The sequence below is a fragment of the Mangifera indica genome, chromosome 20, assembly GCF_011075055.1.
Source record: "Mangifera indica cultivar Alphonso chromosome 20, CATAS_Mindica_2.1, whole genome shotgun sequence".
Taxonomy (NCBI): Eukaryota; Viridiplantae; Streptophyta; class Magnoliopsida; order Sapindales; family Anacardiaceae; genus Mangifera; species Mangifera indica.
In genome coordinates, this window is record NC_058156.1 from 7,896,926 (window position 1) to 7,914,301 (window position 17,376).

Here is a 17,376-nt window from a genome sequence, read left to right on the forward strand (position 1 = left end):
ATATATATATATATATATATATATAGAAAGAGATAATTAAATATAATAACAAAATATAAGATAAAATATTTGCTATCAAGGAAAAAGGAAGAAATTTGCTCTTTCTTAATTCAGAACATAATATTGATCATGAAAACTGTCATTCCTAATCCAGATTTATATTTTTTCTGTCAAGTCTATTGATAATTTTGAACAAACATAATAAAAGTTTGAATTTAGATATTTTTCTCTCGAAGTTTTAATGTTTCACCTTACCTATTTTAACTTTGCTGCTCTTTCTATCAAGCCCAATGTGAGAGACCAAGGCTGGTACATTGTGGCATTCAATAAAATAGCATAGCTAGATTTTTAAGATGAAATCGAAGCAAAATTATTCCCTGCCCTGATAATTACATACCCATATAAACTTATAAATTTAAAGAATGAAGTAATGATTTTACTAGTTTAGATTTCAATAGTCTTTTGATTAAGAGCTAAGTATCTCCACCTCTCTTTCTCCACAAAATCTGCATCCAAGAACCTTGAAACGAATGCCCAAAGCCTGTATATGTCTTCGAAATTCGTCAAGAATCCCAGTGCAGCTGTTACCACTGATATCCCTGAATCATTTCTGTCTCCTTCTCCACTTCTCCTCTCTAATACCCTCTCCCGTTCTTCTTCAGACTTGCCTGAGAAACTTATATTCGCCAGAAATCCACAGCTTAATGAAATGTTATATCTATCAGCTAGCTTTTGCACCAGTGCAGGCTCAACCTTTTCGCCATTCCAACCAAATATATTGAATGCCACAGCTGGGCCTCGGTCGAACATCACATCTGCTCCATATATTCTGACCAGGAGGAACCCATCTTCTGAATATGGGTATCGAAGGCTGGTTAATGCTTTCATTAGCCAGTTTATCAGACACCTTGCTCTATGAGTGATCAGTATTAGACCTAATGAATCTGCATCATCCAACCCTTTACATTGCAGTTTTGTTTTCCCATCATCAATCATGCTTATTTCTCTGGTTTTAGATTTGGTGAGTTCATTAGTTGTCTCTAGTTCCATTTCTACACCAGTAAAAGTTGAACCTTCTGGCACTTGAGATGGTCTCATAGCAGGGACAAGGCTCACAATTCCTACACTTGCAGGACCATTCGAACTCTCTAAGACTGAAGCGCTAGATTTCTTGATAAACAAGCAGCCGAACCCTGAAGGATTTTCTCCAAAAATCTTGTAAAAAGAGCAGATGAGGAAGTCAGGCTTAAAAAGGGAGAGGCCTAATGTATCCATGTCCTTAAGCCCCAATGCAGTTGCATCTAGTAACACATGCCAGCCATTTTCTTGAGCCAAACTCATCCACAGATATGAATACCTTACTCCACTCACTCTTGATTGAAGAGGAAATGCAAAAAGTCCCTTTTTTCTCTTCTTGCTCTTGCTCACTAACTTTTTCATCAGTTTTGCCGAATGAATTGTCAGATCAGGCCATGAGAACTCAGCGGTCTTCACTCGCGCTCCTTTCTTCTTGGAGCTTTCCACCATGGCTTCCACTGCCTCGTTTTCATGGTCATAAACAGTGAGTAGATTTTTGTTAGAATAAAAGGGATAAGATTCTGCAAGAAGCTTAAAAGCAGAAGACTGATTTGCTGTGAACACCATGGTATAATCATCTTCAGAAATGTTCATAAAATCCATTATTCTTCTCCGGAATCTGAATTCCAAATCCGATTCTTCACTGCCATATTGCATTCTAGAATTCAATCTCACAGACTTGTAACAAATGTCAAAAAAGGTCAGTTCAAACTCAACTGATGAAGACGAAGAAAGTGCATCTTGTAGCTGAGTATAAGAGAAGAGCCCAGGGCCAATGTAATCAAAACAAACCTGATTCAACGACGAGAGATGAAAATAATGCTGGGATCGGATTTGATCAGCCTCATCAGTCTTTGAGTACTCTGTAAATACCTTGGTGAAGTTAGAATATGACTCTTCTAATGAAGGAATTGATTCATGATTGGTGAAATGAACATTGGTTGGGAAAAGAGCACAAGTTGTGACAACATCAAACTCTTTTCGAGCTGATAAAGCGGTTGTTGGAGACTTCTGAGCTAGAAGATGAAACTCCGTAAGCCCACCAAAAGGATTTGGGCAACAGCCATTGCAGCAGCCTCCTGAGGACTCTGTCCCGCAAGGTGAAGCCATTTTTATTAATTTCACCCAATTTTCCTCTTCTATTTCTGCAGAATTCACCTAATAATACTAGTTTCTCCTTTGATTTACAGATCCTCATTGACTTTGTCTACCATTGATTACATGGTACACCAATTTCTTCCATTTCCTTCTTTACCACGTTGGCTGCTGACTTTCAAGAACTCTATGGTAGAAATATCAGTTAATTTTTTAACGGCAGAAACGACCACTTTCCTCTAACTTTGCAAACAAGAGCAGTTCCAATCTCTCTCGGCTTCTTAATTACATTTTAGCTGTTTCAAATGAAATGGTGGTTGTGGTTGTAATGGAAAGAGGACAATATATTGACATTCTGGTTGGAAAAAGAACAAGAAGAAAAGGGCAATTGAAGCTTTATTGGCCGGCATTGTTTGGAATGGTTCCCATTTGCTAAATTGTCATTAGGAGTCTTCATTTTCCGCGTTATTAGACTTTAGAAGAGACTAGTAAGCTTTCATCAATTGAGCCCACCACTCAACAGGTCAATTCTTCCAAGTCATACTTTTTGGGAGCAAATGGGAAATCTCCTAGACATGCCCAAGTTCAAAATATATTTTTAGACTTAAACCAAGGTCAACATTACACTTTCTTTTCTCTTTTTGTAGGAGAAATTGAAATGGAAATTGATATTTGCATTCCAGGTCTGTCTGATCTCTTAGAGTTTACACCGCACAAGAGACTATTCAAATTAACAACTTTGGTAGTGGGAGAAACTAATACACGATAAAGGGTAGAAAGATGAAGTTGTTAGAATAAATTAAAGATGGTGTTGCGTGGAGAAAAGGGTAGAATCAGAGTTTCCTGATGAGCTACGCAACTACGGCTTGCATAATAAATTTCGCACATCAAGTCATTTTATAATATAAATGCAACTGAGAGACTTTATTATTCAAACTTACCTTGTTGCTATTAGAAAAAAATCATTTCTTATGATCTACCAACATATTAATGACTATATACTATGCATATTATTATTAATAATATTATGTGAATATGTTTTGGTGCATAATTTGGGTAATGTGTATAAAGATTGTATCATCATATAATTAAATATTACTTTATCTTTAATTCAAAATCATTTAATTATATGATATCACATTATTTATGTATATAAATTTTGTATAAAAAATATATATATATAATTTTATTGTATTATTAATACTTACAAGTAATGCCTATAGAGCCTGTGATATTGTGATAAAATATAATATTAAAATTACTGGGTTTAAAAATATCTTAATAAAGTTATTTGATAAAAGTTTTGTATTGAGTAGAGACCATATTGTTACAATAAGTGCTCTAAAGAGAATTGCCAATTAATTTTGTAGTTTTATTCTAATAATAAAATTGACATTTACTCATCAATGTGTAAGTGTGTTTACGTATGGTTGATGTATGTATTTGGATTGATAGATTCGTGACTAGGGGATCAATATTTGATTTCACTGTAAAAATTCTATAAACATATATGATGATTAATTTGGAAAGGCCTGTAATAGATTTGTGACTAGGGGATCAATATGTGATTTCACTATGAAAATTCTATAAGCATAAATTATGATCAATTTAAAAATGTTTGCAACCTTAGTATCTACGGTAAGACTATTATCAAGTTGAATAACCTTATCAAAATGTCGTGATAGATTTCACGTGTCTACATTGTTTATGTCAATTTAATGTAACACATGAATGTATGTTAATTATATATTCATTAGATTGACTCGTTAGAGGATTTTACATAAATAGTAATCCCGATGTTTGTGGAAGAAATCCCCTAATGGACAATGATGCATATTATTCTCAAACTTAAGATTATTGGAATGTTTCATACATCAATTGACTTAGTTTGACAATAGTCAAACATAGCCTTTCGCTTAAAGTTATCGATATGATAGTTATTTGTCATGTTGAGAAGTGTAACAAGACTATCAAGGATTGGCGAAAGATTCATCATCCCTGAAATATATGAGAAGATGTTTCTTGATATTATTTGATAATTAACTACAATCAATCAAATCTGTAGTTCCAGTCTCATAAGGTTGGCGTCTAAATCTAATAATACTCGATCGTTGCTTTGAGAATCAAATCATAAGCTCAAAGGAATCTAAGATAGACACTATTTTTATACCTCAACCTTTGATGAGACATCCATATGATGAAAAGATTAATTGCACATCAATTGTACTACTAAAATGTGTAATTAGTTTAACATTAATTCTCTATTAATTCAATGCGCATATTGTTTTGCTACAAACTCGTTCATGGTTTGTAAATAAAGTGATGATTAGGTTTAGATTAATCATAATATTAACTATCAACTTACTAAAAAAACCTATAGGTTGTACATAATAAATGGTTGTTTGTTATGACTTAGAAGGTTTGAGTTAAATACATAAAGATTAAATCACATCGAGTCTTCCCGAATTTAGTGAATTAGATCTTTGTAAATATGTCCAAATATTTGGAAATAAATACAAAATACATTACTAAGCCTAACTGATAGAAATTAAAAATTTAGGGGCTAAAAAAACAACTTGAAAGTTAGGGATGCAAAATGATATTGTGTGAATTAGGATTATGTAATGTCTGGTATAAATGGAGACTTTTCTCATGATCCACTAACCTAGCCACTTCTCATAAAGAGAGGGAGTTTTCTCACAAAATTTCCACACAATTTCAATCAATTGAATTCATAGGCTAACACCTGTGAAACATCTTAAACACCTTCATGCTAGTTGTGGTGTCTTAGCCTCTTATGTGGATGAACAATAAAATTATATATACATATTTTTGATATATAATTTATATATAATTTGTATACATAAATAATGTATTATTATCTGATTGAATAATTTGAACTAAAGATAAAATAACATCTAATTACATAATTACACATTATCAATGTACATAATTGTGTACAAAAAATGAACATATATATATATAAAACATTACTCATGGACGAATAAAGATTCATTGGTGTGACAAAAAAAGAGAAAACAAATTCAAGATAAAATTCTATATGGTGAAACCTCCAAACATTCAAACTCATTTTAATTGCATGTTTATCAATCCCTTGATCGTTAAAGTCGTTTTTGGTGATTTTTTTATTGTAATTTGGAATGATTTTGCTAATTTTTATGTTTTACATAAGATCACCATCCATCACATATGTATTATATTTTACAATTTATGAAACTTTAAATTAAATAAACGATTTTGCAATTGTACTAAATAAATTAAGAGTTTACTCTTAATATATTGTTTAAAAAATTAAACCCATGCCAAGTGAAGCGACCTCTGCATGTATATAACTTATTTACTCTTAATCATACCTGACAATAACTATGACTTCTGATCAAGTACTTTGACCAGGAAAACTTTGTTCACTCCCATACATACCTTAGTATCCCTAGTTTCCCTAGTTTAACCCTGGAACTCTGTTCAATTCCATAAATTGGTATCAAAGCCATGTTCCCACTCTAAGGGAAAGATCTTTATTTCAAAGTATTTTGACTGAGTTTGCTCTGCTTGAACTCAATAGTATTCAAACATGTCCTGTTTTACTCCTTAACCACAAGTAGAAACACATATTGTCCTAACTGCACCTATTGCATCCCTTACTTGTCATTTCTCTTATAAAATAGATAGCTTGTATGAGATAAAATATACGGATAATGAATCTAGACTTTGTACCACCAATCTCACTTTTCTCAGCCTATACCATAATTACCTTAAACCCTTGAGTTCCTTCAAACAAACCATAAACACACTTATCCATCCATCAACCTTAAAAATTAAGGAGTACATCCAAAATACTTCTTTTAGCAATTACTAGCTCCCAGCTGCCACTGTTGAGCAGTATGTTACTTTAGCATATCCAACCCATTTTACCCAAGAATAGATCGATAAAAGGTATACTCATCTTCATTTTGGGGCTATTCCTTTTGCACTCACCTTTCATGAAATAAAAGGTTTACCGACTACATCAAAGATCACTCTCCTTGATACTCAATTTTCCAATTTTGAACATACTAATCTTGGCATAATACAAACCACACTCAATGTAGAAACCGTGATGGTGACATTATTTCCAAATTTTTGTATGTCATAACAAGATCTATAATTTTGTAGTGCCCTAAGATTCCAGGTCCATGCCATTGGTGTTGTTCCTTAGGGTCAAACACTTATGGCCACTATTTATTACCAGATAGTGTACAGAGTTCAAAATAATTCTCTAGACATTGCCATACCTGAAAGAACCCAGAATGCAATCTTTTTAAATGTGGAATCAGATCGAAAACCATACTATACACTTATTTCAAAGTACATGTCAAAGGAAAGAGTTGAAGAGCTTATTCTAAAAAAAATGGTATACTACTTACAAACATATACAACAGGTAGAAGCACCAAACCAACCCATCAAATCGACAGATCCATAATACAGTAGATCTTTTAGTGGAAGGTTATCCATATCCTTCTAAATTTCTAGGAATACTACTTCAGTATTATTATCTTGTTTTCCCACACAATTTGCATGTAAGGAAATCTTTGAAGAATCGCAAGAGGAAATTAATGGCTTTACCCCAAAAAGAGAAACCATCTATATGCTCCAACTTCATGATTATAAATGTGTGTCCTATGTTGAAAGGTCATATCCTTTCCATCCTCTCAATAAGCAAAGAATGGAAAGATCCAAACATATCTCAATTCAGAAAAAGCCAAAAGTCAACCAACATAATGTCTTCTATTAGCGTTATAAGACAAACATACTTGGATATGATCTTCTTAGAGATATGTCCAAAAAAATTGATTTTGTTGTTTATTATGGAAAAGGAACTCTATTTGCAGATCAACCAACTCTACCATCAAGATGGTCAGACAATTGTTCTAAATCAGATCCAAAACCAGATCATCCTCCTCATCCAAAAAGACAAATACCTATCATTAAGGTATTTAGATAAAAACCGAAAAACTGTTCGTTTCAATGGAGTCATAAACAACATATTGCACCCATTCCTTGTGTTGTTATATTTCAACCATTTGAATTTCCACCTCTTGAACAAACAATAGATCCAATTAATAGAACAACACAAGTATGAAAGGTAAAAAATCCATAGGCGATCAAAGTAGATGAAACTTAAAAATAGATCAACCTAATAGAATCTGTTCTGAATTAGGAATCTGAAAATGTTGTTGTGTAAAATCAAGTGTTGTTTGATATCAACTAGACCACAAAACATATAGAGAAAAAACTTAATTCTCAAACTCAAGTACTTATGTAGCCCATAAATGCATTATGACTGAGAATCCAACAAGTCCACAAAGACATCATGTCTTGCATTGCTCTTCAACTTCCTTTTCAAGCATAACAAGAAAAGATGAAGTCCTTAAAAGCCCAACTGGTCCATATGGAAGCTATGATCCCAAGAGCTCCTATGAGGGCTACACCACTTATATTCCCCTTTGGCCCAAATTATTCTTCTCCTCCATCAGTATTGCCAAAAGAACCACAATTGCTCTCAACAAGTAATTTTGAGAATTTCCAATAATTAATTGGTAGTTCGTCTCTCTTCACACTAAAACCCATAATTCCTCCATAAACGCCGAATCCACCAAAAGACAAAGGAAAAATGCTCATAACCACAAGACCTTTATCCTCCTCAGCAAGCTATTTTGATACCCTAATCAATGATTATCTTATGACTCAAACAAGCCAACTAAACATAACCTTAAAAAGCTCCCATGGTTCTACATCTTCCTCCGAAGATCTTGTCACCTCGTCGGATAATGATTCTCATAAATCTGACCTTGAATTACCACAATTTTTTTTTTCGGAACTTATGAACAATGTCAGACTTCATAGTAACACACCAACTTTCTTGAAAGCAACAATGAGCTAACTATGGAACAAGATCCTCCTAATGATAAAACAACAAGACAACAACCTTTTGTGGGTAGTTCTAATTCAAAATTACAATATTTCACTTTCAATGATGTTCTTATCTCTCAAAATAGGAATTGCATCCATGAAATGACTAGGTGGCTAAATGCCAAACTATTAAAACCTAGTGCTACAATACAATAAGTTTTGTGTAATTTTGTAGCTCACTTCACTAGAGATTTAAAAGAATGGTGGATCGCTCTTGACCAGTATAGACAGTTGCAAAAACTATAACTCCTCGATATTGACCAGTTTATGTATTATATTTATATTGAATTTTTAGGAAACCTAATGCATATTACTAATCAATCCAAGAAGAGTATTTTAAATTGAAATGCTATTTAAATCTAAAAGATTTGGAAAAGTGTTTTAAGAAGGCTTATGCTCGATTCTATCTTCTCAAAGGTGTAGATGATCTAAACCAACTCCTAGAACCTCTAGGTAATAAAACTCTTTAATACCTATAATACCAAGGAAGGATGCTTGCTCAAACATCGTTGGGAAATTTACACCAAACTGTTTTACGCTAACTTCAATTATTGTGCAACAAATCAAAGCTCTTGTTTAACGTCGACAGAGTAAGAAAAACATTAGAAAAACTTGTGACAAACCAGATTTAAGGAGTAAATGCTCATAAGGATAACCATTGCGACTATAAAACTACCAAAAAAAAGTATCACAGAAGATATAACCCCAAGTTCATAAGGAGATCTGATTTCAAATGAATTAAATCTCATTGAAGGTTCTTTCACAGAAAAAAGACTTCCAGAAAACATGATCGATGTTTTATTTGCAATAAAAAAATGTATTTTTCAAAGAATTATCCTTAAAGAAAGAGCAAAAAGGTAATTAGTTAAATTTCCCAAGTGATAAGCTTGAAGAGTCATGATGTCGAATCTTTATTTTTAGAAACTAATTCAGAACACTCTGATCTGAATTTTATACTCTAATATTTTGATTCAGATGTTGAAACAAAGATTTACAATTCTTATAAAGCCTCTGTTTTTCCATTTCAAGATCATTCCCAATCACAACCTCTTGCATAAGTAAAATTACTTCTGCACAAATATGACAAACCAATCAAGGTGATTGCACTCATTGACACAGGAGTAGCTTTTTCAATCCTCAAACCTGGTGTAATTCTATCATTATATTGGAAGTCTCATAGAAAGTTTTTTAGAGCTGCCAATAACAGAGTATTTGCTACGAAGCTATTACCAAAACAGTAACAATTCAACTATTTCCTTCAGTATATGTCAACCATAAATTCTTGGCCTCTAATCTTTCAGGAAAAAGATGCAATAATTGCATTTGATCTAATTCAGAAATTCCTTGAAAAAAGGATATTTTTGAAATTTGATGGGTTGTAGTTTTCCTAGCAATTCTTGTCATGGAGTCATATTCCAAACTATTTCACAATCTCACCAATCTAGGCATTACAATAGTAAATTATTAAAGAATCAAGTGCACAAAGTCATTTAAAATCTTTACAAAAATGTCAACATTCTTTGTGGAAACGACCATAATTATATGTCACGTTGCCTTTCAAGAAAAATGAAGATATCAATTTGACCAAGACAAGTAATAAAGACATTAATCTCGACCTTCTTCACCAAATTGAAGAAGAACTTTAACAACTCTGGCAAAAGGGACTAATTGAACCAACTCAGTCATAATGGGTGTATGCTACGTTCTACATCAAAAAGAGAACAAAACAAATTAGGGAAAAAATGCGCTTGGTAATCAATTACAAACCATTAAACTTGTTTCTGCAAGATGATAAGTTTTTCATCCCAAACAAGTAGTTTTTTTTTGCCAATCAAGCAACTGTAAAAATATTGTCTAAATTTGAACTCAAAGTAGGATTTTGTTAACTTGGTGTTCACTTAGATGACAAGCACAAGACCGCATTTAATCTTCCTGGATATCACTTCTAGTGGACTGTTTTGCCTTTTGGTCTTAAAACATCTTCTTTATTATTTCATAAGACAATGACAAAAATCTTTACTCTTCTTCAGAAAAATGCTCTCATCTATATTGATAACATTTTATTATTTTCTGAAACAAAGAAGTAGCACGTTGAAAACCTTATGACTTTTCTTAACATAGTCAAAGATCGTGAAATCATGCTTTTAGAGAAAAAGATTATACAGAGAGTCAATTTTATCGAGTTCCTTAGAATGAAAATTTCTAATGGAACTTATGTTCTTCAACTTTACATTACAGTACATCTTTCTAAATTTCTAGACTCCAACCTTACAAAAAAATAAATTAAGTAATTTTTAGGAATTGTTAATTATGTATCTGAGTTTGTTCCAAAGCTTAGTAAAGTTACTAAACCTCTTTACTGGATGTTGAAAAAAGCTCCTCCAATTTGGTCCATAATCTAGACCCGAACCATTCACAAGCTTAAATAGATAATTCCCAAACTACCGCCGTTAAACATTTTATCCTCTGGAACTAGATTTCTTTAGATAGATATTAGCCAAAAATTTTAGTCAGTCGTGCTTATTGAAGAACTTGCAGGAAAAAGAAAGATTTGTGGTTATAAGAGTGGACAATTCAAAGACTCAATAAAAGATTATCACTCTACCTTCAAAGAGATTTTTGCAATCAAAAGAGGAATATAAAAGTTTGAATTCCACCTGAGCGGATATCACTTTATCATCAAGATGGACATATCAACATTTCTAAAAATATTTGAACCCAAGGCAAAAAGACTTCCTAACCCTTAACTGGTTAGATGAAGTCAATGGTTTTCTCAATACTCTTTTGAAGTCAAACATATAAAAGACAAGAATAATATCATCTCGAATTTTTTTACCAAACCACCTCACAAACACCCTCTATCATTTAGCTCGCGCCTCTCATTATCAAAACTTTCTCTCTCATATTTACCATAGAAGAAATAAATTTTACTTTTTCTTCTTATCAACCTCTAGATCCAGGAATTCTTGATCTTCCTCCTAAATTCTCAGAAATATACAAAATTTTACCTTATGACAAAACATACACCTTTCATCTACTGATGATTGACTACCAGATCAACTCTATCCAAGACATAGGTCCTTATACCTTTGGAGAACTAGGAGTACCTCATAGCTTCTCTTACTTAATCTTGTTTCTATCTCAAACCCCTCCAAAGATTTAACTTGGAATACTGTATGATTTTTTTGGTACCTCATTTCTAAATATACCATCATCATAGAGTTTTCTATTTCCCTCATGTTATCATGGTTAAAAATCATTGAAGAAGGACCATACAATCCAGAATCTACCCCTTTTTAGGTATTTTTATAATGGTTCTATCAATTACCATGGTGGACATGTTTTTTTTACTAGTGTCATCTCGAACATTAATCTTTTAAGAGGAATCGGGAATCACAATTCCCTATCATAGTTTTGTCAGAAAAGTCCAGGTTCTTAGATTTCACAAGAAGGTTTTGTTCGACATAAATATTAAAAAATATGCTCACTTATCTTACAGTCTCTAAAAGCTCAGAACAATTTATTTTTAGGAATACAAGAATTTTGAAAGAAGAATATCTTAAGCAAACACAATTATTCCTACGCAGATTTGGCCAACTCCAGCTAACAATGCTCCATGGAAACAATATCTAAGTCCTTACACTTAACAAATCATTCAAACTAAAAACACATTTTTTTAAAGATTAATGCTTAATAATGTCACTCATGACCTAAAGTATGCCACGCTAATGAAGACATGGATGTAACCCCAAACTTATCTATAAATACGTGACAACATCATAGTCAAGAAACTTAGACAACACAAGATCAAACACAAACCTCTCATCATATTGATTAGACAAGATCATATCCCTTTTAATACACCCAAGATAACATTTTATCTAAGGACCCCACTTTATGATTTCTTTTCTCAAGATCCTAATTGTGAAGAACTTTTCGACATATAAAAGACGTTCTAACTCATAAATGAGGCAAAGATAGACACCATCAACGTATAATTAGAATCAATGCATAATAGAGACTCCAACACATCATCTCCAATATCTCTTTAGATAATGAAGAATCTTTGCTTGCTTTCCAGTATTTCCTTTATGAATTATTATAAATTATGTTTGGTTTATTTAGTATGCCAACTTATGTGTGTTTGTACAAACTATCAGCTCAAAATATTTGTAATAGTAACTTTTATATATAAGATGTCTCCATTTCCAAGAGAACGCATTGAATCCTTATTAATAAAATTTGTTTTTTCTGCTCATATTTTCTGAATATTCTCTTTTGTTGAGTTTATGACAAAACCTATTCATTCTTATACTACTACTTCATAATTCTCTTAAAATAGGAATATACTCTATACATGCCTCTGATGAGGATTTGTATATCAAAAACTATTCAAGAGGGTTATCTAGTTCCATATTCGTAAAATGTCAGGTTGAGTTTGAAACCCTTGTTTTCCATCAAATGCCCTTCATTGCCTAAACCCTCTATTGAGAAAAGACGTTCTCGATCATACCTTGGAAAAATCATTTTGTTTCACTCTGAGACATGCTTTGGTATGCCTAATTTTCCTAGTTTAACCCTGGAACTTTGTTTAGTTCCATACATTGGTATCAGAGCCATATTCCCACTCTAAGAGAAAGATCTTTATTTCAAAGTATTTTGAATGAGTTTGTTCCATATGAACTCAATAGTATTCAAACATATCTTGTTCTACTCTTTAACCATAAGTAGAAACACATATTGCCTAACTGCACCTATTGCATCCTTTACTCGTCGTTTCTTTTATAAAATGGATAACTTGTATGAGATAAAATATCTAGATAATAAATAGAAACTTCGTACCACCAATCCCACTTTTCTCAATCCATACCATAATTACCTTAAACCTTTGACCTCCTTCAAACAAACCATAAATATATTTATCCATCCATCAGCCTTAGAAATTAAGAAGTACGTCCAAAGTACTTTTAGCAATCCCCAGCTCCTAACTATCATTGTTGAATAGTAAGTTGCTTTAGCATATCCAACCCATTTTACCCAATAATAGATCGATAAAAGGTATGCTCATCTTCATTTTGGGATTATTCTTTTTGCACTCACTTTCATGAAAGAAAAGACGTTCTTTGTCACACCTTGGTAAAATCCTTCCGTTTCACTCCCAGACATACTTTGGTATCCTTAGGTATATTTGGAAGTGAAACGAAAAGATTTTTTCAAAGTATGACTAAGAACGCCTTTTCTCAATAGGGGTTTTAGGCAATAGAGGTCCTTTGATGAAAAACAAGGGTCTCAAACTCAACCTGACCTTTTATGGATATGAAACTAAATAACCCTTTTGAATAGTTTCTAATGTATAGGATCCTCATCACAAACAAATATAAAACATATTCCTATTTTAAGAGAATTATAAAGTAGTAGCATAAGAATGAGTAAGTTTTGCCATGAACTCAACAAGAGAGATTACTCAAAAAACATAAGGAGAAAAACAAATTTTATTGACAAGGATGCGATACCTTCTTATGGAAGGGAAGCATTTTATCGTTACAAAAGTTATTATTAAAAACATTCCGAGTTGACAGCTCGTACAAATACACATAAGCTGACATACTAAATAAAGTAGACATAATTTACTATAATTCATAAGGAAAAAAGTGGTAAACAAACATAAAAGATTCTCTATTATCTAAAGAGTTATTGGAGATGATGTATTGGAGCCCCCATCATGCGTTGATTCTAATTCTATGACATTTACATTTGCCTTATCTATGAGTTGGAGGGTCTTTTCTATGTCAAACGATGCTTAGGAATTGAGATCTTGAGAAAAGAAATCATAAAGAGTAAAGTGCTAGGATAAAGTGTTATCTTAGATACAATAAATAGGAGAAGATCCTATCTGATTAACATGATGAGAGGTCTGTGTTTGATCTTACGTTATCTGAGTTTTTTTACTGTGATGCTATCACATATTTAGAGATAAGCTTAGGGCTACATCCATGTCTTCATTAGTGTGGAATACCCTGGGCCATGAGTGAGATTGTTGAGCATTACTCTTATTAAAAAACGTGTTTTGGCCTGAATGATTTGTTGAGTATAGGAACCTAGATACTATTCCCATAGAACATCGTCAATTGGAGTAGGTTAAATCTGAGCAAGAATTATTGCATTTGCTTCAGATATTCTTCTTTCAAAATTTCTGCATTTTTAAGAATAAATTGTTCTAAGCTTTTGGAGACTATAGGATAGGTGAACATATTTGTGAACACTTGTGTCAAACAAAACCTTCTTGTTGAATTTGAGATCATGGGTTTTTCTGGTGAAAAACATGATAGAGAATTATGATTTCAATTTTTTTTTGAAAGATTGGTGTTCGAGATGACACTGGTAAAAAGTGCATGTTCACCACGGTAAATGATAAAACCATTGCCAAAATACCTGAAAAAAGGTAAATTCTGGATTGTATGATCCTTCTTCAATGATCTTTAATCATGATAACATAGGGAAAACATGAAATTCTACGATGATTGTATATTTAGAAATGAGGTACCAAAAAAATCATAGGGTATTCCAAGTTAAATTTTTGGAAAGGTTTGAGATAGAAAACAAGGTTGAGTAAAGGAAGCTAGAATGTACTTCTAGTTCTCCAAATGTATAAAGACATGTGTCTTATATAGTTTTGATCTGGTAGTTGATCATGAGCTAGTGGAAGGTGTTTGTTTCGTCATGGGATCATTTTTTGTATATTTATGAGAATTTGAGAGAAAGATAAAGAATTCCTAGAGGAAGAGGTTAATAAGAAAAGAGATAAAATCAATATCTTTTATGGTAAATATGGGAGAGAAAGTTTTGATAGTGAGAGGTGCGAGATGAATGATATAGAGTGCTTGTGAAGTGCTCTAATAAAGAAATCTAAGATGACATTATCCTTGCCTTTTAAATGTTTGACTTCAAAAGAGTATTGGGAAAATCATTGACTCTATCTACCAATTGGGGGTTAAGAAGTTTTTTCGTCTTAGGTTCAAACATCTTTGAAAATGTTGACATGTCTATCGTGATGATAAAGTGATTCCCACTGAGGTGGAATTCAAACTTTTCTATTCTTCTTTTAACTGGAAGAATCTTTTTGAAGGTAGAGTGGTAATCTTTTTCTGAGGCTTTGAATTGTCTATTCTTATACTCACAAATTTTTCTTTTTCCTACAAGTTCTTCAATAAACACGATTGACCAAAATTCTTTACTAACATCCATCTAAAAAATTATGATTGCAGAGGATGAAATACTTGCCAAAGATAGTTTGTGAATTATCAATCTAAGCTTGTGAATGGGTAGGGTCTGGATTGTAGACCAATCCGAAAGAGTTTTTTTTCAATATCTAGTAAAAAGGCTTAGTAATTTTACTAAGCATGAAAACAAACTCATATATATGATTAACAATCCCTAAAAATTGTTGAATTAGTTTTGTTATAAGGTTGAAGTTTAAGAATTCAAAAAGATGTATCGCAATGTAAGGTTGGGGAACATAAATTCCATTAGAAATTTTCATTACAAGGGACTCAATAGAATTGACTCTAAATATTATCTTTTTCTTTGAAAGCATGATATAATGTTCTTCGACTATTTTATGAAAAGTTATAAAGATTTCAATGTGCTACTTCTCTGTTTCAGAAAATAGTAAAATGTTATTAATATAGATGAGAACATTTTTTTGAAGAGGAGCAAAGATTTGTGTCATCATCTTCTAAAATAATGAGGAAATTGTTTTAGGACCAAAAGACATAATAGTCCACTGAAAGTGATATCTAGGAAGATTAAACGCACTATTGTGCCTATCATCTGGGTGAACACCAAATTGCCAAAATCCTACTTTGAGATTAAATTTGGACAATATCTTTGCAGTTGCTAGAATGAGAAAAAATAACTACTTGTTTGAGATAAAAAACTTATCATCTTGCATAAACGAGTTTAATGGCTTATAATTGATTACCAAACACATTTTTTCCTCAATTTGTTATGCTTTTTTGTTGATATATAATGCAACACATGTCCATTGAGACTAAGTTGCTTCAATTAGTCCATCTTGCTGAAGTTTTTGAAGTTCTTCTTTAGTTTGGTGGAGAAAGTCGAGATTAATGTCTTTATGACTTGCGTTGGTCAGATTAATATCTTCATTTTTTTGAAAGGCAACATGATATAGAATTTTGGTCATTTTCACAAAGAATGTTGACATTTTTGTAGAAATTCTGAATGACTTTGTCCACATGATTCTTCAATACTTTGCTGTTACAATACTTTAATTGGTGAGATTGTAAAGTAGTTCGGAGTATGACTCCATGACAAGAATTGTTGGAAAACTATAATCCATCGAATTTCAAAAATATCCTCTTGTCAAAGAATTTTTGAATCAGATCAAATTCAATTATTGAATCTTTTCGTTGAAGATCAGAGGCCAAGAATTTGTGGTTGACATATACTAAAGGAAATAGCTGAATTATTATTATTTTGCTAATAGTTTCGATAACAAATACTTCGTTATTGACAACCCTAAAAAGCTTTCTATGAGACTTCCAATATGAGGGGGCAATTACACCAAGTTTGAGGATTGAAGACGCTGCTTTTGTGTTAATGAGTGCAATCACCTTGATTGTTTTGTTATATTTGTGCCGAAGTAATTTCACTTCTATAAGAGATTGTGGTTCGGAATGACCCTGAAGTAGAAAACTAGAGCCCTATAAGAGTCGTAAATCTCTGTTTCAGGATTAAAATCGAAATCTTGGAGTTTGAGAATCAAGTTTTTGCTCTATGCGTTTTGTGGTTTGACTTATATCAAGCAACACTTGACTTTAGGCAACAACATTTTGAGATTGCCAATTCAGAACAAATTCTGCTAGGTTGCTCTGTTATTAAGTTCCATCTACATTGATCGTTTATGGATTTTTGACCTTCCATACTTGTGTTGTTTTATTAATTGGATCTATTATTTGTTTAAGAGATAGAAATTCAAATGGTTAAAACATAGCAACACAGGGAAGGTGGGCACTTTGTTGTTTAGGTTTTCATTGAAATGAATACTTCTTTGGTTTCTGTTTAGACACCTTAATGACAAATATCTGTCTTTTTGGAGAAAGATGATTTGGTTTTGGATCTGATTCAAAATAATTGTCTGACTATCCTAATGGTGGAGGAGTTGGTTGATCTTCCATAATAAACAACAAAATCAATTTTTTCGGACAAATCTC

At 32.4% G+C, this 17,376-nt stretch overlaps 1 protein-coding gene across 2 annotated transcripts; it reads right to left on the reverse strand.

The window, feature by feature from the left end:
- Positions 1-293: 293 nt before the first annotated feature.
- On the reverse strand, positions 294-3,072 carry LOC123204212 (molybdenum cofactor sulfurase-like). 2 transcript variants are annotated; one of them, XM_044620805.1, is made up of 2 exons: positions 1,870-3,072; positions 294-1,755 (listed from the first exon to the last, which is right to left on the reverse strand). In XM_044620805.1, exons 1-2 carry the CDS (start codon positions 2,185-2,187, stop codon positions 445-447), a joined length of 1,629 nt encoding a protein of 542 aa, XP_044476740.1. In that variant the 5' UTR covers positions 2,188-3,072; the 3' UTR covers positions 294-444. The 2 variants fall into 2 exon arrangements, with proteins under 2 accessions (XP_044476740.1, XP_044476739.1); XM_044620804.1 differs by having other exon boundaries at positions 294-3,072.
- Between the last annotated feature and the right edge of the window lie 14,304 nt (positions 3,073-17,376).

What these genes read in the sequence shown, in the direction of transcription:
- LOC123204212 (XM_044620804.1), bottom strand. Translation starts at nt 2,187, where the DNA reads ATGGCTTCACCTTGCGGGACAGAGTCCTCAGGAGGCTGCTGCAATGGC.